The sequence below is a fragment of the Aulostomus chinensis genome, chromosome 7 (assembly GCF_037954235.1).
Source record: "Aulostomus chinensis isolate RoL2024-O1b breed Wild chromosome 7, RoL_Achi_v1.0, whole genome shotgun sequence".
Lineage (NCBI taxonomy): Eukaryota > Metazoa > Chordata > Actinopteri > Syngnathiformes > Aulostomidae > Aulostomus > Aulostomus chinensis.
Window position 1 is genome coordinate 2,271,257 of NC_141326.1, and position 26,989 is coordinate 2,298,245.

Genomic DNA, 26,989 nt, shown 5'->3' on the forward strand with positions numbered 1-26,989 from the left:
ATCAATCGCTAAAACTACTGCGGCCCTTCCGTCTTCACGCCGGTGTGAGCCCAGGGGGGTCGCAGGCTAATTACCAAACAGAATAAGGAGAGGAAAGACATTCACACTCACTTTTTCAAAAGGTGTAAATTTATGCAGATTATTTCTGGAATGCCTTTCAATTCAAGCAGCGGAGGCACCTCACAAGTTCATCCGTGGACACAAGTTCCTCCCCTCGCCGCTCTGGTAAATACCTGTTAAAATCTTCAAAAAAAATGAAAAAAACAAAACCTTAACACACCTTACACACACGCAGAAGGGAAGCTGACCTATTTGGAGTCCATGCAACGGGTTTTCTTCCCTCTTTAAAGGTCCAGAGGAGTCAAAGAGAGCACATCTTTTTTCCAGGTGCAGAGTCTGATAATTGCAAACAGAGGACTTGCACAACTCCACGCTGCTCCCAAAAATGGACTTGTTTTACTGTTTAAAATGCAGCATGTCCAGCCTCCAAGGCCACTCTTCAGTTGGGTTTTCTGCAAAGGCAAATTGTCAGTTAATTAAATTACTGGGAGCAAACTTCATCAGACCAGATGATATTTTTTTATGAAAAAGTCAGAATCAAGAGGGGTTAAGAACTGTCGTATGAGTGACTCACCGACTCTGGAACACTGACGCTGAGGAGGGAAATAAATGTTGGTTAAAAAGCAAAGTAATAAAGTGATCATTCTTATTTTTGTCAATTTTTATTTTTTCCTTTTACAAACAAATGTCTACAGGTGATTATCAGCTGGAGACAACAACACATGCCACTCTTACACTGGGGGTCTGATTGTATCTGCTGTTGGGACTGTTCTTGAAGTAGCAGAGCGGATTCATCCATTAGCTACAGCAGATTAACACTAGCTGGTGTTTAGCTTGTCGTAGCTGCTGTTTAGTGTGTGCTAGCCATTGGTTAGCTTGTGCTAGCCGGTGTTTAGTATGTGCTAGCCATTGGTTAGCTTGTGCTAGCCGGTGTTTAGCATGTGCTAGCCATTGGTTAGCTTGTGCTAGCCGGTGTTTAGCATGTGCTAGCCATTGGTTAGCTTGTGCTAGCCGGTGTTTAGCATGTGCTAGCCATTGGTTAGCTTGTGCTAGCCGGTGTTTAGCATGTGCTAGCCATTGGTTAGCTTGTGCTAGCCGGCCTGGGTGGAGGTGTTCATGATGTCCGGGGGGGGGGGGGGGTCTTACACTTCTGGTGCTGTTGAGTTCAGGAGGAGGGGCCCAGTCTGAATGAATGTTGCGTTTACGAGCCGCAGCGAACCATGCTACGGACTCTACTTTAACAGAACGTCAGTGGTAGGCAACGGTGCCTCATTTATAATCACGGAGGTTATAAAGGCCTGCAATGAAGCAATTGGTTTTGATCATAAATTGGTTGAGAGACTAAAGTTTGTGTCATAAAGGAGGTTCCGAGGTTCCTTATAACTCCTACAATAGTGGCTGAGTGGTCCAGTCTGCCGCCAAAGGAGGATCGTCTCTCACGCACCTCATCACACTCTGGGTGTCAGGACACAGTCATGCCATCCAACGAGAAATGCCATATAATACCATAAAAGAAGAGACAACAGGAAGAGAAAACTAAATCTTATTTAGTGCACGCATCAGAGCTGCATGACATCATTAATTGTTACTGGGTGGAAACCTTTTTGGAGCAAAGAGGAGATGAATAATAAATAAGGTGAAAACACACACACGGCCACGGAGAGCGGAGCCGCAGCAGCTGCCTCACGTGTTCACAAGGCCACGGACCTGAGCGGCTTCGCAGTGTAACGCTCTGGACCTGAAACTTGATTTCATCATCGTCTTCTTGAAACGACCTTCGTCTCGTTGTCGGAGCATCGTGTTTCATGACGGGGTCATCATTAAGATTAGGAAAACATGACCGCATGGTTGCTGGGATTAAGCGCTGCTGCAAGCAAGCCTCCAACACCTGTCTGGTCACGCCGGTGTTTTGACTGTAACCTCACGTCACATGATGCCCACCAAGAAACAGCGATTCATGCACGTTCGCAGTGTTTCCATGGTGCCGCCCTGAAAGTTGACAATGCGAACCTTGCAGACAGTTCTACTTCGGAGCAATGCTTCCTCTCTCAACAGAAAACATACAACACCGCCTGATTTGTGCATCTGTTTCTTAATTAATCGTAAAAACACACATTGAGGGCCTGGAGGAGGGGTGTAGTGGAGAGTCAGGGGCCCCAATTACTCGTGTGTGAGGCCCATAACACTGTGCTTCACCTCTACGTGTGCAGCGTATGCGTGGAAAGCGTCAGAGAACACGCAAGTCAGGCCAACATGGCTTAGACAGCTCCGGCTCTGCACCGCTGTCCTTCCACTCCTCCCCTCCCCTGCGAGTTAGTGCTTCACTCACGAGAGTGATGATACTGTCTACTCCGCTAAGACTCCCTCTGTTTGACATCTTGACACGAGGAGAAGGATGTTCCTGTCTGTCTCGTCACATCACAGCCCTCCTGATTCGGATCCCTCCCATCCAACACCCTGTGACGCCTCTCTTTAAAAAGCTGCCCGTCCATCACAAACATCCTCCCTTTTATGTTCCCCGCCTGAGAGGGAAGGGGGAAGAGAGGAATCAAGCCTCTCTCAAACTGGAGCTGACAGTGAAGCAGACTGACGTGGCATCAGAGGAGCGATGAGCCAGCCGGAGCTTAGAACATCTCAAGCAAGGTACGCCGCATATTAGTCACTGAAAGCAGGCATCCTTATTGAAATATTATTGAATATGTCGAGAAACTGTCCATAGAGCTAATCCAAGGAAGCCTTTCTTCCTCTTCATCACGTTCCGTAATCAGTCTGGAACAGTTCTGTCCTGAAGGGTCTTAAATTAAACCCCTCACCTTGACTCCATATAAATGTAATAATGTCAATAAAGTAGGTATAAATAGATTGGGTGTAACCATCCATAATCTACCTGAATATTTTAAGAGGGTCTTTTAGGCAATGAGGGGAAGAAAAGACGAGTGAGAGATTTGATCAATCGTCTGAGTTCTGCCTCCACAATCAGAGGTGCACTAATTGAAACGCCGTGGAGCCATCGAGCCGCCGCCTAGAGGACCGGCCTTATCAGATGTTTCATAATAATTCACCACCAAAATAATACAGATTCCCTTTGTCTCACATGTGCCTCCTCCTCCGACCAGACTGAGAAACGGTTGCGTGTTGGCTGTCTGGGGAGAAGCTCTGGGAAATGTTAAGAAGACCTTTTCAATGTCGGAGCCGCTCTGTTTGTGAATGTTAATGTTTTCTAATGAAGACATGGACAGAAAACTGAACTATACAGCTTGATAAAGGGGGGGGGGGGCAACAGGAGGGTGACAAGCTGAAACGTGCTCTTGGACACAAGTGGCCAAAGGGGAAGAGTGCAGCAAAGGCTTAAAGAGAAACCACGAGTGTTTAAGGCAGATCGGTGGGCACGTTTTTCAGGTGCTTACTGGTCGTCTTCATCACATGTCCACCTCTCCCTGAGCTGTTCTATTTTCAGGGCGAAGCTAATGAATTGGGATATGGAAAAGGTTTCTCTGCAGGCCTACAGTGAGAAATGATAAGAGATTATTTTAGAATGAAGATCAATGACAAAAGTCCAAACGGTGTAAGAAGGAACGGCAGGAGGAGGAGGAGGAGGAGGAGGAGAGGTGAGAAGAGCGTAATGCACAAGCCAAGGCCAAAGGCAAGAGCTTCATCTCACCGATTCACTTTTCAGGAGTGGAAATTACTCTGTGCCATACATAGCTGATTTATACAAATGAATGAGTGCGGTTATTAATAGGCAGAGATGCATATTAAACACTATGAGTAAAGGTAGCTTTAATTATGCATCCTTTATAAAACCTGTTTGACTTTTCAGTGATAGTCAGTGAGGCTCCAGATTTACTATAACAGAAGAAGAAGAGATCCCTCACATACGGGCCACCGCGGGCGCATGAGCGAGAACAGTCGCAATCAAAAATAGGAACCTCAGAAGTCTGCACACTTTCGAGTTCGTGCAAAATAAAAACGTCTTCATTTTACATGCCCATATCAGTTTGAATAGTTTGAATAAAACCTTTCTTCACTCTGACTCTGATGAGGACGCGTGTGGCTGCGACGTCCCACATGTGACATCCGCACAGTTTAACTTTGCTGACTCCTCAGTGCTCCTGGAGCTTCCTGAGGGACAATCACAGTTTACGGATTACAGCTGAGATTATTTTCACTCAGCAGAACTCAAGTTTTGATGTCACAGATGTGCTTGTATCAAAAGTCTTTTGTTCAAGTCATTAAATCCAGAGCTCTTGCCACTGGTTGGTGTCTGCAGGACGCTCTTCATATTTCACCGAACACTTTAGGGGCCACCGCATAAGTGAGAGTTCCTGCCCTGCCCCTTCTGTTGTCCGAGGGGGCCGCCGCACTGACAATGGTGTCACCGCTCCCCTGGGGGGACACCTCCGAGTGATTTGTGGTCGGGGAAGACTGATGAACTGCTATTGCCACCCTGTTTCTTTGCGAGATCAATTCTACATGTAAGAGTGCGCTTTATGAATGATGGAGGCCTCCTCAAGCCATCCATACAGCTGCCCGGAGACACGGCCCCCGTCCCCACAGCACCTACAAGGCAGGAATAAAGCAATCACTCTTCTCAGCAGGGCAATGCATTACGCACCCACACCCACACATGCGCGTACCCACATGAATACACAGATCAGCCCAGACAGCAAGCGCGCACACAAACACACATCTGTTTGCAGGGGAGGTCCCGGGTCATTTTGTGGCCTTCAAAAGGTCCAAAAGAAGATGATTGGTGCTTCATTTGGACACCTAAGTGGAGAGCGCCGTCGCTTTTCTCAGGCACGTAGCCGAGTGCGTGCCAAGACGAACGATCAGCTGGTATTGAGGGATCACTTGCAGCACACAGTGGATGGCTAAAAAGTATTACCCTCCTGCGGGGAGCTTGAAAGTGAAAAAGCAGAACACAATGAATACTTGAATGTTCTGGAGGCTATGGAATTGAAAGGCCTCTTCCTTTTTTGACAAAAAGGTTTCAATAAAAGTATAAGCAGCTGGTGCTTTTTAATTGCAACTTTGAGTGTGACTGGGCGAACCTGTGTGAGGATCAACGCCGGCTTGACAGACGTCCCTCTTTTATGATAATTCTGGAGTGGCGAGGCAGAGCGGAGAGTGAGGCAGCAGGGCGACCTGACGCTGGAGCAAGTCAACTCAAAATGTGCAAAACTGCATCTTGGTGTTTTGTATAACTTCGATTGAATACTTCTCTTTGAAAGCAAAGCCCCACAAGCACAGAAACACTATGAACATCTCACTCATTGCAGGCTTCCTCTTTTACTCCATGATGCTATCGAGACCGAGTAAAGCCGACTGATGTAGCTGCGATAGCCTCCACTTACAGAGTAACCGGGGAGAGCCTCACTGCAGAGGCCATATACTATTTATGGGTTAATCGATACGGTCGCTGGATGACACCATGTCCCTGCTACTTTCTGTCATGATGATGGCTCACTAATTTTGGAAAGGCTGCTTTCTCCTCCTGCCTTCAGACGGCTCCGAGATGCTTTAATTTGGCTGTAAAAACGCCAATCACTGGGTTACTTCTTGTTCCTGGGGGAGGTCATGATGGGGGCGAGTCCATAGGAGGAAATATATTCGCATAGTTCTCTTAGAAACACGGCTAACCCCTGACATCCCATTTGGGTTGTAATTTCATGTTGTTAAAGTGACAGGGACCGAGCCTTTGTGCTCCTAGGGACGGCGAGGCAGGGGCCAGTCTTGATCAGAAACACTCTTAATTCTTCCTCCAGTGTGTGTGTGTGTATGTGTGTGTGTGTGTGTGTGTGTGTGTGTGTGTGTGTGTGTCTTTTTTGTGGCCGGGGTTCGAGACCATCACACTCTCGCAAAGATATATAAGAGAAAGGAGAAGTGTGAAGCAGGAACTCGCTACTTGAACTGGCTTTGATTGTGACCTAACATGGACAAACAGGAAGGCTGATGCTTGCTGAGATGAGAGGCAGCACTGAACCGCTCACATTCATTTAGGGGCGGGGTCTTTTCACACAGACGTAAATAATCCTTGCGCCAGTCAAAAGTGAAACTTTATCCATTTTCACTGTAAAAATGACATTTGCAAAACTGTCTCAAGCCCCTAAGAAGCTCTTCTTTGCCTCGATGAGGTCATTTTCATGATTGTTGTGTGTCTTTTGCTCGTCTGCTGACATAAATCATATTCAGGTCGTATTACTGACATTTTAAACCTCCATCATGAATGTTTGACGGTGATTCGTTTCTTTTGCCACCCGACTGTCTTTGGCATCTCCATTTATCGCCTCATCAACTACTGCAGTGTTTCTAATCCATCCACTCATCCATCCATCCGTTTTCTACCTCTTATCCTGTGCAGGGTTAGAGGGGGTGGAGCCTATCCCAGCTGAAATGGGGTGAGAGGCGGGGTTCACCCTGGATGGGTCACCAGTCCATCACAGGGCCATCAGGAGCAGTCAGGGGTTCAGTGTCTTGCTCAAGGACACTTGGACATGGTCACCAGGGGAAGTGGGGATGGAACCAGCGACCCCTCTATTACTAGACCAGCTCTCTACCTCTGAGCCATGTGGCCCTTTACTATCAGATTTATTATCAGACAAATACTTTCCACAGTACCAGGAACACTAAAACCAGTAGAATTCATAACAGTTACTGAAGTATTCAAGCAGCTCAACGACTGTAAAAGATTTGGCTTTGACCATAAAAGGAAATGTAATAATGATGTCGTGTTCTGAAGGTTACATTTGTGCTAAAGAGCCACGTCAGGGTTGACGTGCAGGCGCGCAGCACCAAATACTTCCTGTTATACATGACCCTACAAAAATAATGGCCCAGACTAATAATGCTTTACATGATAAGATTCTACACTGGTGACCTTTTTTTCCTCTAAATTTCTAAGGAAATTATTGCTCCACCTTTGATTTCCAAAACAAACGGAACTTTACCATCAAATTAAAGGTGCATGTTGGTTCTTGTTGCTGAACGTTTCACCCGCTTGTCCAACGACCGCTGATGAAAATATTCCTTGTGTCTCTGTGCTGACTGCAAACAGGAGTTCAGGAGGCGGGCCCACAAGAGGGATTTGTGACATCATAAATATCTTGGAAGCCGGTGGTGGTTTAATACCAGGGTGATGTGAGAGCTTGAAGCCTCCAGGAACCTCAGTGAGCGGCGGCTCCTCCTCTGTCTTGCATCAGTCCTCCTGTACTCTGGAGCAGACCACCTTCCCAGGCTGTTGATGTGGGCTGCAGCCGTTTACCTTATTTTCATTTGTGTGTGTGTGTGTGTGTGTGGGGGGGGGGGGGGGGGTGGTCTTTCACATAACCCTGGTATAAAAATGTTATTGTGTAAAATGAATCAGTGAATGTGTTTTGGAAAATCAACAGAAAAAAACAGGTATTTGATAATCAGTGTGAGTCTATAATAGAAGCAACAACAATTATAATGAAAATAATTCTACGCTCCTTGTCTGAATCTGAGTATATTATATTATATTATATTATATTATATTATATTATATTATATTATATTATATTATATTTATCGGATATTTAGACTATTTGTGCTTTTGTGGTTGGTTATCTGGCTAATATGTGTAATAATCCACTAATCACACTTGAGCAGTAGGACTTTTGAGAAGCAGGACAGTGCGTGTGTGTGTGTGTGTGTGTGTGTGTGTGTGTGTGTGTGTGTGTGTGTGTGTGTGTGTGTCCGCCCCTCTCTGACTGAGAGGTAAAGAGTTAACGGAGCGGTGGGCTTGCCCATTCTCCCGCTGTGAGTGACGCGATCATCTCTCTTATCCCCCAACTTTGCTTGTTGCCAGACCAGGCAGCCGAGGTGGACGCTGGCTCTCTCTCTCCCTCTCTCTCTCTCTCTCTCTCTCTCTCTCTCCCTCTCTCTCTCTCTCTCTCTCTCTCTCTCTCTCTCTCACACACACACACACACACACACACACACACTAGCATTTAGACGGAACCACACCTCGCGTGTCAGGCAGCGATTCCATGACGATGATGGTTAGTTTCCCTCCTCATCGGACTCCCCGGTGCTGTGCAGCAGGCTACTACACGAAGGCGTGAGTCTTTTCCTGTGAGTGGAGGTGGATCTTCCCGGATACGGCGAGGGGTTTATTGTATATACAAGGAGGAGTTTCACCGGAAATCCCCGCAAATCAGAAATGCCACGGAGGAAACAAGAGGCGCCCAAGCGCGCGGCAGGTACGTAGATCCAACTGTAATGTGCGTAAAAGCCCGGCTTTGAGGCGGGCTGCGGTTCTGCCTCCCCGACGCTTCCGTCCGCAGCTCCTGCTCGCTGGTGTCTGGCTCTTGTGAAACCTCATCGAAACTGTTTTAAATGGCAAATGTGCGTTTGTGGCTCCGCGCGGTGCGGCGGCTCCGGTCCAATCGGATGAGTTTGGCAGCTGTAAACTTCCTATTGTTCCCCAACTTGAGTCCTCGATCCAAACAGCTCCATCTCAGGTTGGATCTCCGTGTTTTTTTGGCCGGTGGCTCGAGCGCCCGGGGCGAGATAACGAGGTGGACATGAGGGGCTTTGTGCGCATGTGATCCGAGCGCATAACTTCTCAGCACAAGCGCGAGAGAAAAGAGGGAAAAAAACACTACATGTGAGCTTCTGTCTTTTCTTGGGATAAGATAAACAATTTGGGAGCAGACAATGAGGGTTCGTGGGCTGGAAGGAGCCATAATCGACAGTTGCCATGTCTGATTTGACGGTTGATTGATTGGCTGTCACGCGGCTTTGATCTGATCCTTCCCGATTTGCATCAGAAAATCACTTCCCACCATGTGCTGCAGGCCCCTGACGTCACGTTTAAACCACTTTGAAAGGCTCTGTGTACTTTTTACCCTCTTCTCTGCCTCTCTCTCTTACACATACACACACACACACACACTCACACACACACACACTGATGGTCAAGTGACTCACTTTAAAGTGAAAGAAGAGGGAGTTGAAGGGGGGGTGACAAAGTGGTTTCACATTGAGACACAAACACACACACACGCGCACACACACACACACGCACACACTTCCAGCAGGGAACATCATACTCCCATGTCCACATGCTCACTTGTTCACTTTGAACACACACACACACACACACACACACACACACAGAGGAGGCGGTGGGAGTGGGTTCAGGGTTGTAAAAGGAGCCGTGTGCTATGTAATGGAGGGGAGGAATGGGTTTGCTCTGTCAGACCGGGCCGTCACAACGGCTTTGTTTCATGTTTGATTTAATTGTCTCCACCCTGACAGGCCCATTCATCAATGGCTTTAATGGTCAATCAGAGACAGGCTGAGTGAGTGCTCCCATTCTGTTTAGCCATAAGCTGGCCTGGGCTTTTATTTCATCAAAATGCCCCGGCCTAATGTACATGCTCACTGGCTCAGAGTGGCCGCGGGGAGCACATAAAGAATGACTGAAAGCTTTCTGATTTCAGATCAGTGAGAGAGAGAGAAAGAGAGAGAGATGCTTTTTTTCCTCCTCCTCCTCCTCCTCCTCTCCTCCCCACTACACTGCTGTTTGCCTGTTGATGAAAGGGAATAAAAGGCTGTAATATAGATCGTTTTGTGTTTGTAGAAAACAACTTTTTTTCTCTTTCTCTCTCCCTGAAACCACGCGTCTTTGTTCATTCATTCATCTATTCATTTCTTCATTTTTTCATGCTCCCCTTCCACCCCTGTCAGTCAGCCTGTGCAGCTGCAAGTTATAAAGTTGTCAACTGTTCAGTGGCACACAAAGGGTGATGATGAATTGATTGCAGCACAGAGCACGGTGATAGAGAGAGCAAAGAAAAGGATGACAGATGATGGGCCTTGATTAGGGACTTAGGGGGAGAGTCAGCCCACTGCAACCTTGAGACTTGCATGAAAAATCTACCCCCCCCATACACACACACACACACACACACCCTGCTCCCTCATTGTCTCTCAGCTTCTCTCTCTCTCTCCTTCCTTCCGCTCTCCAAGAGAGAGAAAGAGAGAGAGAGAGAGAGGTGGGGGGGGGGTTCTCTCTCCTCGCTAGAAAACTTGTTTTGCCTGCTTCATTAGCATCGGTCCAATTAGCCGAGAGGCTGATGGAGTCCTGACAGGCCCTGTGATTGGAGATGACAAGCTCGGGGTGCCCGGCCCAATGAGGTTTGCCACCACTTTGATGTAATCAACTTGATATTACACAGAGCCGCTCGCCTTTGGTTGTGCTGTAACTCAATTTTCCGCTGCAGGTGACAAATGGGCCCGCATACCTGGGTCAGGTCTGAGTGCTCTCAACAACCGAGGGTAGCCGGCCACGTAAACAGCCGAGCAAATGCGAGTGTGTGGTGGTACGGACACACACTTCCTTTGTGGCTGGCAACCCCCAGGGCCAGCAGGTTGATACGGACTTGACCGGAAGTTCACATCCGTTTTTCTAACAGTTACAGCACAGAGGGTTTTGCGTGTAGTTCTTTTCTCTGCCTTTATTTACCTGGTCATTTGTGTGTGTGTGTGTGTGTGTGTGTGTGTGTGTGTGTGTGTGTGTGTGTGTGTGTGTGTGTTTGTGCGTGTGTGTTTGTGTGTGTGTGTGTTTGAGACAGTCTGAGACAGAAGGAGAGGGGAGGGGCTGTTGGTCTAGTTTGGAACCCGGCGCCACAGCAACAGTCTCTTGTTTCTGCAGGGTCAGGATAAATGCTGCCAGACTGGCAGCCATCACTCATGTTTGTCTGTGTGTGTGTGTGTTTGAGTGAGTTAGTGAGTGAGTGAGAGAGAGGGTGAGCGAGTTTGAGAGAGAGAGAGAGAGAGAGAGAGAGAGAGATGGTTTTTGTTACCTATTAGAGAGCTTTTCTGGTATACTCACTACCTTATCAGGACCTCTGGTCCTCATGGGGACCAAAGACCATCCAAATGTAGCAAATGAAACTGAGGTTGTGGTTGAGGTCAAAGTTCAGGTGTGAACAGGTGAGCAAGTATGTGTGTGTGTGTGTGTTTGTATTGGGTCAGGTCGTGTGTACATTTTATCCGGCAGTAGCGATGATAGGAAGTACAGAAGCGTGGTCCAGCGGCTGGGTCGGGTGGTGCCCCCCCAAACCCCCTCTGTGTGGTCACATCCTCTCTCACACGTAGAGTACACGCCAAGCTGGAATCACCAAAGTGAAGCGTCGCTAGGAGCACACGAGCGTTTGTTGCACACGTTGCAGACACATGTTGTGACGGGGCTGTAAAAGCAGCAAGTGAAATGAGGTAAGCTGTTTTTCTATCTGTCTGCCTTCCTGTGTGAGGAACATGCTCTTTCGGAAGCAGCAGGGGAGTTGGGGCTTAATTGTCGGACCGGCATATGGTCTGACAGCGCTAGCGAGCTTTAACAACAATACGCCTTCGCTGGCGTTTATTTGCAGGTGTAAGTGCAGGGAATGTTTTGGCCTTGCAGGCCTCGTTGCTAATGAAAGTCTTTTGGCTGGATTCCGGCGAGGTTGAGTCACGTCTGTGATCTATGTGTCTGATAAGTGCATACCTAATGAGGCTGTGAGCACCAGCGCTGGAGCAGGAGGAAGGCTGACAGAGTGTTTCCCACTGGTATTGACAGATGCCTTTTTGTTTTTGCCATAGGCCTTGAATCCATAAATCCTGCCGATGTAATGATAACAGCGCCACCCTGCCAGGAAGTGAGTGAAAGAGAGCGTAAGAGAAAGAGGGCAGAAGGGGGGAGGAAGAGGAGATGCTGGTGGTATTGGGAGGATGAGGAGGAGAAGAGCCAGACAGTCCTTTTTAACACACACTTGGCAGATGTCAGGCCACAGGGTTGGGCTCGGGGATAGAAAGCAAAGTGTAAGTGCTGTAGTAGTGTCACAAATAGAAAACTGTTAGCCATCCATTCCAGCCTTTCAGCTTTCAGCCGAGGTTTTCAGCGGGGACTGCTGTCTGGGCACTGACTCGGAGGCTTTGTAAAAATAGGCCCACTGCTGTTGTGATAGATGCAGCTGCACTGTGGCGACAATTGGGACAGGCTGGATCCCACCTCCCGCCCCTCCCAGAGGTAGAGAGCGTCACAGCCTGGTGAGATGTGTGCTCTTTTCAGGGGAAACTGAGCTGCTCCAGTCTTCAGGGGTCCTGAAACCCAATCCAGGAGGAGAATAGCCCGGCCATGCCAGAGAGCCGATTTCCTTTTCAACAGAGTCATTTATCACTGACCCACCCTTCGCTTCTGACACGGTGACGTGTGTCATTTATCAAACAGGCTTTACCAGACACACACACCCACACACACACACACACACACACACACACACACACACACACACACACAGAAGGGAGGTGGATAGGGGGCAGAGGGAAAGAGAGAGTGAAAGAGGAGAAAACACGACAGAGAGTGGACTGGGAGAAACAAAGAGAAGGAGAGGAATGGGAATGAGGTGCAGAGTCAGTGGAGAGAGACAGAGAAATGGCGAGCGAGGAGAAGAGACTGTCGTTTGTGTGAGTTTTTCCAGGGAAGAGTGAGTGTTCCTGAAACCCTTGAGGAGACGTGTTAAGGAGGGGAGATTTTTTCGAGATGACAGGAGAGGATTGAGTTACACTGAGCTGTGTTTTGATGAGTGACAAAATGTTCCGCCATGACACATCTCTAGATGTCTGTGTGTGAGAGGGAGAGAGCCCAACAAGTGTGTTGTTGTGTACTCATAATATATGCACGCCGAACACGCTGAAAGGCACTGTAGAGGAGCGTGTGCATGTGCGGCCATATGTTGTCAATGTTTAATGTGAACGTGTGTGTGTGTGTGTGTGTGTGTGTGTGTGTGTGTGTATGTGCGTGTGTGTGTGCAGATCCCTGATGAGCAGGGCTGACAGGTATCACTCATGCAGCTGCCTGGCCTTTAAATGAACCCGAGCTGCTCTGCTCTCCCGTGGCCCTAACTGGCTCTCTCCAAGATGGATGCTTCTTTAAAAATCAGATTAATGATGGATACCAGGCTTATGGTGCCATTTATCATGAAGAATATTATTTAGGCCGGCCGTGTATGGCTGTAACTGGAGAGCCAGGACGAGAAGAAGCAGGGTGGAAAGCCTTAGACAGACACTCACTGTGTGATGGATGGCTGAGCGCTCTCTCAGAGTGTTACTAGACACCAGCGCCGCAGCAGTGGGCCATAATCAGATAGCCCGGGGATGTTTATCCCGCAAGTACAACTACACTACCCAGATTGCTTTGCCTGGAGAGTTGCTCAATGGAAGTTATAGTCAGTCATATCTTCAAAAAGTTTGTGGCTTCATGAAAGACTCAGAGGGGAGCATAATGCCGGAGTGATCTCCTGGTTAATGATTACCAGGAAGTCTCCATTTAGATTCACCCAGATGAGTCCAGTCCAGCCCCCCGTCATCCCCCAACTAGCATGAAGTAAGAGAGTACAGTGAGAGGTCAAGGCGAGGCCGGTTCTGCTGCTGCACAAAAACTGTTGCTGTTTGGTTTTTTTGTCCTCCTCTCTCCCTCTGTCTCCTCCTCCTTCTCCTATGCCTGAAGATTTATGGTAGCCATCCATCTTCAGGCTGTGTCCATCACCTCCTCGTTGCTAGGCGATCACGGTAGCAGCTGTGTGTTGTGAGAGGGGTTTGGTCGTCCCATTCCCAGTCCTGACTTTGTTCCCAGCAACCCCCCCCCCCCCCGCAACACACACACACACACACTCACACACACACACTTAACCCAAGATTCAACTTTGGTCTTCTGTTTAGTCCCAACCGCAGTGCGTCCTGCCCTTAGGTTCAACTTCAACTCCAGCTTGAGCTGTTGTTACTCCCATCTATGCCTAAAACTGCCAGATGCATGGAGAGCAACACTGAGGTGTGAGCAGAAGCCTCGGAGTTGGAGTCAGTACTGCCTGTCCTGATCCAGGCGTGATGTAACTGAGACAGGCTGACAATAAAGTTCACACGGGCAGGAAAGCATGATCAGTCTGGACAGGTATAAGACAGATCCCAGGAATATGATTAAAAAAAGAAATAATTAAGATGTTGCTCATGGTCTGACCCTGTGGCTGACAGAACACTTCGATTAGGTGCTGTCTCCTCCACACAACCTCAAGATATCTGCAAGCTAAAGGGTGCAAAGGATATGGAAATAACAGCTTCACCTGTTTTGATGCACAGTTTGAAGTATCAAATTGCAAAATTTGAAAAATATCAAATAAATTTCTCTCTAAACTTTTCCTTGCTGGCCTGATGTGGTTTAGGGAAAAGGGGAGGAACCGCTGTTTTCTGATGCTGATGGAGTGAATCTGACAGATATTCACAAGCTTTGTCCTCGACAGCAACATGTCCGATACTCACCCGCACAATTACAACTCGTCTGGGTAATCCTCTCAGCCCGCTTCTTCTTCTGCTCAGTTTGCCAGGTCTATATGTAAAGGTCCCTCTACCGCCATCTTCTGGTTGCACTCTATGGACTTTTTATCACAACAAACGCACCTTTCCCTGTTTGCAACATTTCCACAGTTCGCTTGTAATTTTCTTGACGATTAAACACAAAGACAATAGCTGAAGTGAGCTGACAGCTGCTCCAGGAAGGTGAAGGGAGGATGATGCAGAGATGTGGGATTGTTTGGCTCGCTATCACGTGCTGGAACGCCGCCTGCTGCATCCATGTTGCTGCCCTTGATGCAGCACCTGTGGAAGCTGTTTGTTTCAATGTACTGTAGAAAGAGGGACTTGATGAGCGTCGGGAGGAATTCATATGTTTGTGACTCATTAGGTGGTTAGGAGGCTAGATGCTGTTTCACGTCTCAACTTAGCTCGCGGGTTTGAGGTCCAGCCATCACACAGAGAGTTGCGTCAGTCTTTTCCTTCATCTCTCCCTCCGTCCTCGTACCTTGACACGGTTCAGCCGTGAGCTCTGCTCCAGGCCAGAATGATCGCTCTGTTTTTCTCATCTCCCATATCACACATCCTGTCCTACAATCGGCGGACACAATGTATTCACTGTACCATCAGGGGGTAAAGAACACTCACACAAATAAAGAGAGACAAAGACCTCCACAGCAGCTTTGAACGTAACGGCCTGTCTGAGCGCAGCTCCACAGCAAAAGTTTTGCTGTAAAAGCAGCAGCAGCAACAGTGAGAAACATACAAGAAAGGAAGGAAATGAAGAAAAATGAGGTGATGCCTGGTTAATATCCATCCCTCCATCAATCCATCCATTTTCTATGCCGCTTATCCATTAAGGGTCGCGAAGGGGGTGGAGCCTATCCCAGCTGACATTGGGTGAGAGGCGGGGTTCACCCTGGACAGGTTACCGGTCCGTCACAGGGCCATCAGGACCAATCAGGGGTTCAGTATCTTGCTCAAGGACACTTGGACAGGGTCACCAGGGGAAGTGGGGATCAAACCAGCGACCCTTCGCTGCCTCTGAGCCACGCCGCTGTCTGGTTGATAATAATAAAAAATAAATAAATAAATAATAAATGTTTGAGAGCTGGTGCCTGAAAATGATGACTGGAGGTTGCTGCACTGAACCCAAGCAATACACTTCCTGGTACCTCATCAAATAGCTGAGGAGAATATTAGAGGGGCACATTCGACTAAAATTGAATAAAATCTGTCTAACTGGGAGCTGGGAGATTGGTTTTGGTGCTTGTCCATTCCCCAAGTCCAGGCCAAAATAGTACACAAAAATATCCCAAACTATTTCGATCCTTGCAAGTGTGGAAAATTGAGCATTTCACAAACAAGGTAACAAATGATCACAAGTGTTCACTCAGTAAAACTATGACACAAATAATACCAGGCTGTGTCAGAGCAGGAAGCGGTGGGGCCTGCTGAAGCTGCAGTGCCTTCAGCAGCTAGCTGGCGTACCCAGGTGCGTCAACGGTGGGAGCAGCTCCGTGGTTACAGCTGGTCCGCGCGAGGCACTTAGCATCTCTGGCTCCACTGGCTGTGCTGTCACATTCAGGCTCGGATACTTCAGGATATATTGATGGCTGATTTGTGGGTGCAATGTTAGACCAGTGTTGTGTTATATTTGCCTTACGTTTGTTGTGCAACCAGTGGGGAAGTTGGTTAGCCTCCCATAGTTGTTGCACTTTGCCTCGTCATTGTCTGGAGTGACGTGAAGCCACATTTTCACAGTCCATCGTCGCACTGTTGTGGTACGACACACAAGCGTACACAAATCACGCGCTGAGGGGTCGATGTAGTCAGACAGCTTCTGCAGGCCGCCTACCGCCGGGTTGATGCGAACGGTAGTGTGCTCCGCAGCTGTTGCAAGGATTCAAAATTCATGTTTCCATGGCAACCCTCAGTTTTATTTCAAATTTCAACTCCCAACCTCATGCAACAGACTCACGTTTCACACCTACACGGCACTCATTCCTCAACGCTCGGATAACGACGGCCCTGAATATACAACTCGCCCGATCGTTGGGTTGGGATTTGCTTTTTGAGTGTTTTTGCTAATTTTAGGTCATCAACGATACTTTCAGACAGGAAGTGCAGGCACATTTCGCTGTGAGTGTAACAGCTAATTTGTATTTGTAATTTGAATGATCTTGATGCGTCGATATGATGCGTAAATATTGAAGGACTTGTGTTTACTGGATGTTTCTCACGTAGCTTTAAGCTTAGGCTTAAAGCCCTGCTAACCTGCAAGTGTTCACTTACCAGTACAGCTGTTCCATTTTCCACGTGCTGAGAAGCTGGGTTGGGTTCATGGAAATACGTTACATTGTGTAAAATGTCATTATGCCATTTTCATTCAACCAGGAATCACTGACTTGTTTGCTATATCAGCTTTTGTAAGATCTCATTGTGATCAAACCTGTGATTGAGGCCCCAAATTTGAGCCCACTTAGTACTTTGTGTATTTGTAACAAGTACAAGTTCAGTAGTAGGAGTTGTTCCATTTCTGTGGCCATAAGACTTTTGCCGTGTCACAAGGACGTGTGCCCTCCGCCTCGGCCGAGTCCTTCCCGCCTTTGTTTGGATGTGTAAGCTCTGCTAACTGTGTTGTGGTTCTCAACGATGTGATTTATCAGATCCTCTGAACGTTACAGACAGTTAGCATGCGGTTCCTCTCTTCAGTGAATTTTTCACCAAGCTGCTGCTGCTTCGTCTTCCTAAGTGGACATTGTTCATAACCCAGACTGTGGGCAGCCTTCTGCCCCGGAGAACCTTCTCTGTCATATCTGGAAAAATGGCTTATGTCAGGACTTCTTAATTTTTCAAATGACTACTGATCACTTGTTACATATTTCCTCGTGGGACTGTGAGCCAGCCCTTCAAGATCAAAGAGAAAAGAGAGAGGACGCAAAGTTCGACTGAGTGTGTTACTTTGACAAACGTGTACAACAGAAAGGCATTTTAGGTATGTTACTGATCTGCTGCTATTTTGACAGAATGGGGCTGTTTTGGACAAAATTATTCTAATCTATTTAAAGAGTTTTAGGCTGCTGGGAAACTTGAGAGAGTGAGGGGAAATCGGTGGTTTGTGGTTTTTTTGATTGTGACTGAGGTGACTTCCTGTCCTGTAGCGTTGTGGAGCTGTTTCCTGTCGGTGAGAGCCCCCCGCCGAGGGGCCGTGTTGGTTTAAGGACGCCGAGGTCCAGTTAAAATACTGTGCAAATGTCAAGAAACACGTGTCATGTTGTGACAAAGCTGAACTCTCTCCGATTAGAGCGCTGCGCCCCAATCACCGACGGACTGCATATCCCAGCCAACATGTGATCAAAGGCCTTTGCTGCTACATCCAACTTCCTCTCCTCTGTTGTTCGGCTGGATTATAATAACACGTTAAAAACTTAGCAGCATTTTCCTGACACGAGAAATGCAGCTCCGCTTTTGTCCGTTCTTTAAAACCCCACAATCATACATAGCTGTGGCATTTATTCAACCAGTAACACTTTCCTCATGTTTGACTTACGTTGCCTTTTTACAAGAGTGTTTTTGATCATCTTTACAGTACACTATCAGGGACCACCCATGCAGACGACTTCCTCTCCCCTCCTTGGACCCCAGCTGCGCCTTTGTACAAAGTACAGTTCTCTGAGCAAACAGTGATTAAAGCCTACAAGCTGCGTTACTTTTACAATAGCATGTATTTGTTTTTATCATCTTAAAAATCCTCAGAAGGCTGTAATCAAGCCTTATTCTCCCTCGCTTCCATCTTTAATTTAGACATTGCACATCAGTTAATCATCCTTTTTTAGGGATGATTAGAATGATCTGTGCGTTCCCTCCAGATTTTTGTACTTTCAGAAAAAGAAACAATATGCGCAGATGAAATATTGTTGTCTTGATGGCTGCACAAAGCAGTCACCTTTTTATGTCGCAATGCCTGCGGCAAGGTTTTTTTTTTTTAAACGTTATTTTAAGCAGCCATTGCAGTTTGAGAGTCAGGTAGAGTTTTTAATGACACATCCTGTTTACTGCATTGCTGCTGGGTGTGATCCGGCCCTAGACTGCTTCCCCAGCTGTGAAGGCCAGACCGGGAACATGCCCTCTGCTCATCAAGACTGAAGGAACGGGGTCAGGACGTTAGCCTGATGAAGACGCCTTGAATTCATATGTCCTAAATGCTATTAGAATCTTTTCAAGATGCTGTAGTGCAAAGATTTCTGCTTGATTGATTTTTTTAGGGCTCTGTGTAAGCACTCATGCACATGAGGCCTATTTAAAACAGCATTAAAACAGACAGTCCTTTCAGCAGAGCCTGAGAAGAGCTAACCCGTGGGGACGGAGGCGAGGAGGCAGGGATAGTGAGGCTTTGGTTTACAGGCACCTTCCAGCTTAATCACCCCGTCCCTGCCTTGTCTGTTGTTCCTGATCGTCAGAGCAGCACTGCAGTATTTCTATCAGATGATCTCTCCCTCCTGGTCTGCGGCCCTTATGTTTATGAAAATGATACTCCACAGGAATGCCTCCTGCATGCCAAGATGTCACTGTCTTTCCTCATCACTTGCCTTTCTGTGGGCGTGCGAGTGTGTGCGAGGGCGGTGTCATAACTGACTGATAACTTTATTTATAATTACGTCGGGGTGTATTTGAGGCTGTGCATCTTCAGGTGTAAGGTGTGTTTTGTGCGTGTTGTTGCTGTTTCTACATGACTGTGCTGTTGATTGTGTGTATGCGCCCCTCCAACCCTCCTTTCCCTCCCCACCCCAGAGGAAGCGTTCATGTCATTATCCTTACAACACAAACTCTGGCTTCCCCCAGCATCAGGATACACTCCGACACAGCGGCCCTGCACCATATGGTTAGATATTAGTTAAGACTGCATCCAGGAGTATTGTTATTTTCATAATCATTTTCTGCTTTTTTTTATTGGAAGGGAGCTTCTATATTCCCATCACCTTTTATTAGCTTGATAAATCACCTCTGTTGTCAGTCAAGCCAGGGAGAATAATTGGATGTGGTTGTCGCCCTGTGTGATGGATTATCAGTCATTGGGGATTAAATTAACAGATAGAGCTCAGACATAATGGTTTTTGTTTTGCATTTTAAATTGCTCGGGAGCACAGCTAGATTCTCTAGGTTTTTATAGCCGGTCCTTTCGGACTTCTCTCCCCTACTCTGCACTATTGAGGCTTAATGACAAATGAACAATAACAGAGCTGCAGCTCTATTAGTATGAAATGTAAAACATTTACCACTAAACAGAGAGGCCTTGGAAGGCTTACGAATGGGATTGCATGACATGAAAATGGTTATAGAAATAGATGGATGAAATAGCCAGACAACACTGGGAAATATGTGGCGTATTTTCTTGTTGAGGAAGGAAAAGGTGACCTGACAACTTGGTCCAATGATGTGCCAGGCTCGCCTGATGCAAGCTGACATCTTTGACTAGCTAGTCAGAGCACAAACACATTAACCACCTCATCCTGGCTGGATTTCCTCTTTCAAATGAGAATGTGACACCAATACCTTCCAGACGGAGGCGGGGGAGAAAGTAAAGCCAAAGGAAAGAGGGTGTGGGCAGTTGGTAGCAGTGTTCCCGAGCGTGAGCCGTTTACCTCCTCGTCCCCTTCGCCATTCTCACAGACCCCTCCCTCCCCTCCACTTCCACATTATCATAATTGTGTCCAGAACATGAGAGGCCGGGGAAGTGATCATGTCATTTTATTTACACCCTGCTTGGCCCTTTTTACAAACGACATGCCACTGACTGCCAAACGGATTGGGGCCCGACGACATCTTTTGATCAGGGCTGTCGGGGCCTATCAGCGGAGAATGGCAGGTAATGGATACCCAGTGACAAACCAAATCTCTGGGAGGACAGAGAGTGGGCCGCACCTGCCAGGTCTCCATTAGGCCGGCCTCACAGTGGGGCTGCCTACTGACTGTGCCCCCAGGGCCCAAATCAGACCAGCGCCAGCCGCATGGCTGCCTAGAGATTGGCTGTTAGCACTGGAAATGAGAGTTATTTCTGCTATGACATTTTTGTTTAGACTGGACGTGTGTGTGTGTAGGGTGGTGGGGGAATGAAGGATTTAGTCACAGCATGTGGGTTTGTGTGTGTGTGTGTGTGTGCGCGCGTGTGTGTGTGTTGTGTCCATGTGCACAGTTTTGACTGAGCAGCCAAACCATTACAGCCCGCACGTTCAGCTTCCTTTTGTGGCATTTTGACCGCTCCACAGCGTATTCCCAACTTTGAGACATTATTTGCTTTTCTTTAAGTTGAACGATTTATTAAGCGAGTCGGTCAGGCACACCGTTGACGACAGGGGGAGTGGTGCGTGAGGTAGTGTTGGCTGGGTCGGCCTTCAGATGTGGAATTTTGAGTGTGCAGCCCTGCAGTGTGTTCTAGAGCAGTCAAACACACTGACTATCCTTTCGTATGTCAGCAGTGGGCGCCAGCATGCGAGGTGGCAGGTCGCTTGTCTACATCACCAGCATGTCGACCACGTTCTCGTAATCCCTCTCGCGCCTCCTCCCTTTATTTAGTTCTTTTCTACCTTTTATAGTGGTTTTTAATGAAATGCTGTATATTACGTCTGCGTGTAACACCTGTTTGGAGATTTGCTTTAAAGAATGCAGCATGAAACCATTTCCACACATTGTACACCTAATGAAACTCAATTCAGTCCACATGACACAACGAGACGTCTATCTAACATGTCAACCTTTCATCAACAACTCTCTGACATCCGTTTCTGGAAACTCTTCAAGATGTGCAGTGTGTCTGTGTGCGCATGTGTGAGTGCCTGTATGTGTGTAATCAGAGAAGAGGCAGATGAAGAGGCGTCAGACATATTAACTGACAGATGGAGGTTGATCCAACTCATTTATTACCCCAGAGGAGAATGCCACAGTGAGATTGGGCTTCATTAATTTCAGATTTAGTTTTCATTTCAAGCTGTTGCGCCCTGAGATAAATAAAATGGCGCATTATGTTTTTGCCAAGATATTTCTTTTTTGTTTTCCTCCAATAGAAGGAGTGAAAAGAGGGGAGGCATAAGTTCCATGTGGCTGGGGTAGTATATAAATACAGGCTCGCCTAGAGGAAAATAACACCTCAACGGTTGATGAGGTGAAATGGGATGACTGTAATTTCTCAGCTCAGCTTTAAAGGCTCCCACACAGATGGCTCATTTATCCCTGGGAGTCCTCGGGCACACATAGCAGGGAAACTTTTTCTCCAGTTATTCTAACATAGCGTGTTCACTCCCTGCAATTTTACTCATCTCTTTCTGTGTCTCTTTGTCTCCATTTTCCTTGCAGCCTATTCTCCCGAGGAGCTGACGGAGCACCCTGTGGAGGATGAAGAGGCGGAAGCAGACGACCTGCCCTCAGCCCCTCAGGATGACCTTCCCATGAAAGATGACTTTGTGGAGAAAAGCATTGGGCCTGCCAAGGACCAGGCATGTGACCAGGAATCAGCAGGGGCCACAGAGCTGTCAGGGCAAGAGATGGACAGTGAGTCACATGTGAGCGAGACGAGTGACTGTCTCTCAGACTTTGACAGCCCCTCTAGAAAATCTGAGGGCAACATGGTCACAGCACCTCTGAATGGTGGCACGAAGACACCCCCCATAGGTATGGACACCTTGGAACATATGAAGGCTATCTACTCGAGCTTTCTGACCAGTCCCCTCTGGTCACCGCTCAACCTTAATTCCACCCCACCCCAGGCCCAGTCATCTGCCTCCACAGAGAAGCAGACTCGCAGCAACAGCACAAGCAGCAGTAGTAGCTGCAGCAGCAGCAGCTATGACTGGCATCAGTCTGCAGTGGCAAAGACACTTCAGCAGAATCCTCCCCAGAGTCGTCACCCAACTCAGACTGAGCCGAGCCTCTTTAGCACAGTGCAGCTCCACAGGCAAAACCCAAAGCTGTTTGGCTCAATCTTTACTGGGGCCAGTAAATTCCGCTGTAAGGGCTGCAGTGCAGCTTATGATACCCTGGTAGAGCTGACAGTTCATATGAACGATACAGGCCACTACCGCGATGACAACCAGGACAGGACAGGCAGCGGAGCAAAGCGCTGGTCCAAACCACGCAAGCGGTCTCTGTTGGAGATGGAGGGGAAGGAGGATGCCCAGAAGGTATTGAAGTGCATGTACTGTGGCCACTCCTTTGAATCCCTCCAGGATCTCAGTGTTCACATGATCAAGACCAAACACTACCAGAAAGTGCCTCTGAAGGAGCCCATGGCCCCTGTGGCAGCCAAAATCATGTCCTCTAAAAGAAGGGGACCTGTGGGTTTAGACCTCACAGCTTCACCACGTTCTAGAGAAGGAACCCCCAAAACTAAGCACTCTCATGCAGACCTGAACGAACCCTCGCAGAAACCTTCCTCCAGCCCCTACACCACCTCCAATAACCGCTACGCTCACCAGAATGGTGCTAGCTATGCTTGGCAGTTCGAATCCAACAAATTCCAGATCCTCAAGTGCATGGAGTGTGGGAGTTCCCACAATACACTGCAAGAGCTGAGAACCCACATGATGGTGACAGGACACTTCCTGAGGGTGACGAGCTCTGTGGGGAAGAGAGTCAAAACACTCCCTGAGGCCACCTCCCCCAACCCTGGCAGAGTGACCACACCCACTGAACAGAGGGTCCAGTCAGTCCCTCTGGCACCCTCCACCTTCTCTCCTCCACCTCTTCAAACTACCCCGACTCCCCCTGCTACTTCTCCTCCTCTCAAAGAGATCAAAAGGGAGGAGGTGGAGGAGGAGTGCACTACCCAAGAGGCCATTGGAGACGAGAAACAACCTCCGGTGTCAGTGGGGAAGGAGGAGGACGCTGAGAAGGAGGAGAAATATGACATCTCTAAGTACAGCTACCTTACTGAAGAGGACCTGAAGGAGAGTCCCAAAGGGGGTTTGGATATTCTTAAATCTCTGGAAAACACTGTGACATCAGCCATCAACAAGGCCCAGAGTGGGAATCCAAGCTGGGGGGGCTATCCCAGCATCCATGCAGCCTACCAGTTCCCCAGCGCCCTCAAGCTTCAACAGGGCAGCATGGAAAAGAATTGCCCAATGAAGTTCTTGTTCAATGGAGGGGATGGAGCGCTGTCAGTGCTCACCAAGAACCAGCCCCTCATTTCCCCTCCGCTTACCCAGTCCTCCCCCTTCCCCAGCAACAACTTCCAGGCGATGGAGGATTTAGTAAAAAAAGTGACGGAGAAAGTAGCAAAAGTAGAGCAAAGGGTGAAGCAGTTATCCCCTAAGAGGGAGAACCATCTTTCCCCCTGCAGGAGTGAGGCAGGAGAATCGCACAAGGGTGAGGCTGACTCACCTGGGGAATGGAGGGCAGTAACCCCGGCCAATAGTGACCGGGGGAGCCATAGCGACAGAGCGTCCCCAGCAACAGAACCCAAGAGGGAGACAGCAGTCAAATCCCTGCGTGCTTCTACCCTGACATGCAGCACAGCCATTATCACTGGCCATACTCCTCCAGAGCAGCCCTTTGTCAATCCTCTAAGTGCTCTTCAGTCAGTAATGAACATTCATTTGGGGAAAGCAGCCAAGCCCTCCTTGCCAAACCAAGATCCTCTGAGTCTGCTCTCGAGGCTCAGCCAGAGCATGGCTGAGAGGGCTGCTGTGGCTGCTCCTCCCTCACAGACCAAAAAGCCAGAAAGTGTAGTTGACAATAGTTTTTGCCAGCCCAGTGACGACCAGCCTATGGACCTCACAAAAGGGAAAAGTGAGAGAGGAGGCTCTGTTGGCTCAGCCCCTCTAACGCCATCATCCACAGGCTCCTCCATCTCCCCCCCCTCTCTTGTTACTCCTGGAAAGCTAACGGTGGTCTCTCCCTACACGTCCAGCAGCCCCCTGCATGAAAATGCTCTGTCTGATATCTCAGACATGCTGAGGAACCTGACACAGTCCCACCATGTCCCGAAACCTCCCTCGCGGTCCCGCGTCACAGACAAAGTTGAGGTTGTGGTCTCCACATGTGACGATGATGAGGCATCCCTGCACGGCCACAAACGCAAGGGTCGTCACTCTAGCTGGAACCCGCAGCACCTCCTCCTCCTGCAGGCCCAGTTTGCCTCCACCCTGAGGCAGACATCAGAGGGGAAGTACATCATCAATGACCTCAGCCCACAGGAAAGAATGCATGTATCTCGGTTCACAGGTCTCTCTATGACCACCATCAGCCACTGGCTGGCCAATGTCAAGTACCAGCTAAGAAGAACAGGCAGAACCAAGTTTCTCAAGAACTTGGACTCTGGTCAGCCTGTATTCTTCTGTAGTGACTGCGCCTCGCAGATCCGAACCCCGGCAGCATATGTGTGCCACCTGGAAGCCCACCTGGGGTTCCGAATCAGGGACCTGGCTAAGCTTTCCCCAAAACAGACTGTCAGGGACTCCCACGCCCTCACTGAGAAACTGGCACCCCTGGAGGCCTACCTTCCTCCGCAGTCCCAGGAAGACTGCAGTAGTAATGGGGCAGTGTACCGCTGTCAGCTCTGTGTCCGTAAATTTGCCACTAAGCATGCCATCAAGCTCCACCTAAGCAAGAGCCACGGGAAGTCTCCGGAGGACCATTTGCTGTATGTGTGCGAACTAGAGAAACACTAAAGTACTCACAGCAGTAGAACAATTGTATGACATTACTGAGAATAACTGTTGAAAACAACAAACAGCTTCTGTTGTAATGCACAAAGATGCCATGAACTACTGTTAAAACTGTCAGCACAAAGAGTTTACATCTGTATGGCCTAAAAAACATTTCTGATTTATCTGTATTTAAAAAAAAAGGACATTTATTTCAAAATACACAGTATGTCAAAGATTTCCAGCCCAGTTTGTCCTCTCAAAGCTTTGGCAAAGACAGACATGGTCCTGGTGAATCTCTTGACGAGAAGGTCAGCTAATAACTTGAAAGATATTAACTTTATTGTATTTATTTTATATTTTTGTGAGTCTGGTTTTGATTTTGCTGGTAGACTGCATGTTTTGCATTTGTACAGTTCTGTCCTGTCCTGCCCAAATTTTAAAATGCCCTTTCAAACTGGTCATTTAAAAAAAAACAAAAAAAACCCCTCGAAACAGCCAAATGCCTGGGAACGCCCCTCCACGCTCATCGCTTGATTTTTATAGTTTTCCACCCAACGGTTTTCTTGCTGATTGTAAAAGCTGCCTTGTTCTTTATCATTGAGTGAGAGGCATGTGGAATCCAGGTCTGTGTAAAAATGTACATATAGTGTATATGCTTACAACTTGCTGTTTAAATTATGCATACTTGTTATATTTCCTAATTTAAGAGGACTATGACTATCCACTGGTGCAGAGTCTTTGAAGAAGAATAAAAGGACATTGTTTTGCACAATAGTTTTATAAATGTTATTTGATAAAAAAAATATGTTAATGCCTTGTGCTTCTATAATTAAATTGAATTAACTGCTGCGTAAAAGCTTTGTTTTCTTTCATATTTCTCACTCAAACACATTTTTCTACAAGCGACATGTCAAAATAACTGAAGAGAGATGAGTGACAGATCATGTTGTTGCCCAAAATTTCCAAGTGTTACGTAAAGGTTCATCGGGTTTATAGAAGAGTTATGCAACTTAGGAAATAATAAGAATTGTCGTGCCAGCAGAGTATTTACAAATCAGCTGGCGCAAGCCTGTCTATACAGCAGAGAACTTAAAAGCAGCGTTCTTCCTGTGCACTGACAACCAGATATTCCTGGTGATTTCTGTGCCGTCGCGTTGTTGTGGGGCGGACTCGAGCGGTGCCGCTGCCTGCGAGGCGTCTGGCAGGTGCTGTGTGCTGCATGTAAACCACCAGATGTTTCTGAAACGAGCCACTGGAGGAGGAGGAGGCAGGCGGGCTGCAACAGCAGGCAGAGTGGGCTGATTACCACGGGGGCTTGGATGCCATCAGGAGCCCTGGGCACAGACAGCAGATCTGGCACACACCTGGACTCCAAGACTGTCCCTTGGAAAAAATAAAGTGGATCCTATATACGCGCGTTGAGACAAGCTGACAGTGGTGCAGAATGCACAGACAGGTGCTATTCCCTCAAAGCAGGCTTTTGGATCTAACAATATTACTGGCAGGTGTTGATGCTATCAGGATAGTCACAATTCAGGCTCAGTGCCATATAATGAGAAAGTTTTTTTTTAAATGTTTTTCAGTCAGCATGATGATGGTGCACACGCACACACACACGCACGCACACCCTCACACACACACACACACACACACACACACACACACACACACACACACACACACACATCTGCTCCCCTACCATCCACCTTTGTCTTATTTGAAGATGCCTGGGGACAGCATGTTCTTTCTGTTGGATGTTCCCAGGCTTTGCTTGTCATGACTGACTGACTGAGTGACTTGGGCCAGGGAAGTTATCTGGTTACTATGGCGACGGCCATTTGCCCAGCCTCTAACCCTGCTCGCTCACTCAACAGAGGACAGCTCGAGTGCAGCACACCCATTTACTCTCTTAAATCTCATCATCTCGCTTC

The 26,989-nt window shown here is 47.8% G+C and overlaps 1 protein-coding gene and 1 long non-coding RNA gene across 4 annotated transcripts; one reads left to right on the top strand and one right to left on the bottom strand.

Annotated features, from left to right (window-relative positions):
- Window positions 1–8,613, bottom strand: LOC147258183 (uncharacterized). Its single transcript, XR_015116916.1, has 3 exons — window positions 8,047–8,613; window positions 635–653; window positions 1–512 (listed from the first exon to the last, which is right to left on the bottom strand). It is a non-coding gene; the product is annotated as an uncharacterized LOC147258183 (long non-coding RNA).
- tshz3a (teashirt zinc finger homeobox 3a) lies at window positions 7,893–26,217 on the top strand. Of its 3 annotated transcripts, none has more exons than XM_086208117.1 (2): window positions 7,893–8,282; window positions 21,766–26,217. In XM_086208117.1, exons 1-2 carry the CDS (start codon window positions 8,243–8,245, stop codon window positions 25,077–25,079), a joined length of 3,354 nt encoding a protein of 1,117 aa, XP_086064243.1. In that variant the 5' UTR covers window positions 7,893–8,242; the 3' UTR covers window positions 25,080–26,217. The 3 variants fall into 3 exon arrangements, with proteins under 3 accessions (XP_086064243.1, XP_086064245.1, XP_086064244.1); XM_086208119.1 differs by lacking the exon at window positions 7,893–8,282 and adding an exon at window positions 11,248–11,304; XM_086208118.1 differs by lacking the exon at window positions 7,893–8,282 and adding an exon at window positions 16,443–16,554.
- The last annotated feature ends 772 nt before the right edge of the window (window positions 26,218–26,989 follow it).

What these genes read in the sequence shown, in the direction of transcription:
- tshz3a (XM_086208117.1), top strand. Translation starts at nt 8,243, where the DNA reads ATGCCACGGAGGAAACAAGAGGCGCCCAAGCGCGCGGCAG. An exon ending in GGCGCCCAAGCGCGCGGCAG is followed by an intron (nt 8,283 to 21,765) that starts GTACGTAGATCC and finishes TTTTCCTTGCAG; the next exon opens with CCTATTCTCCCGAGGAGCTG.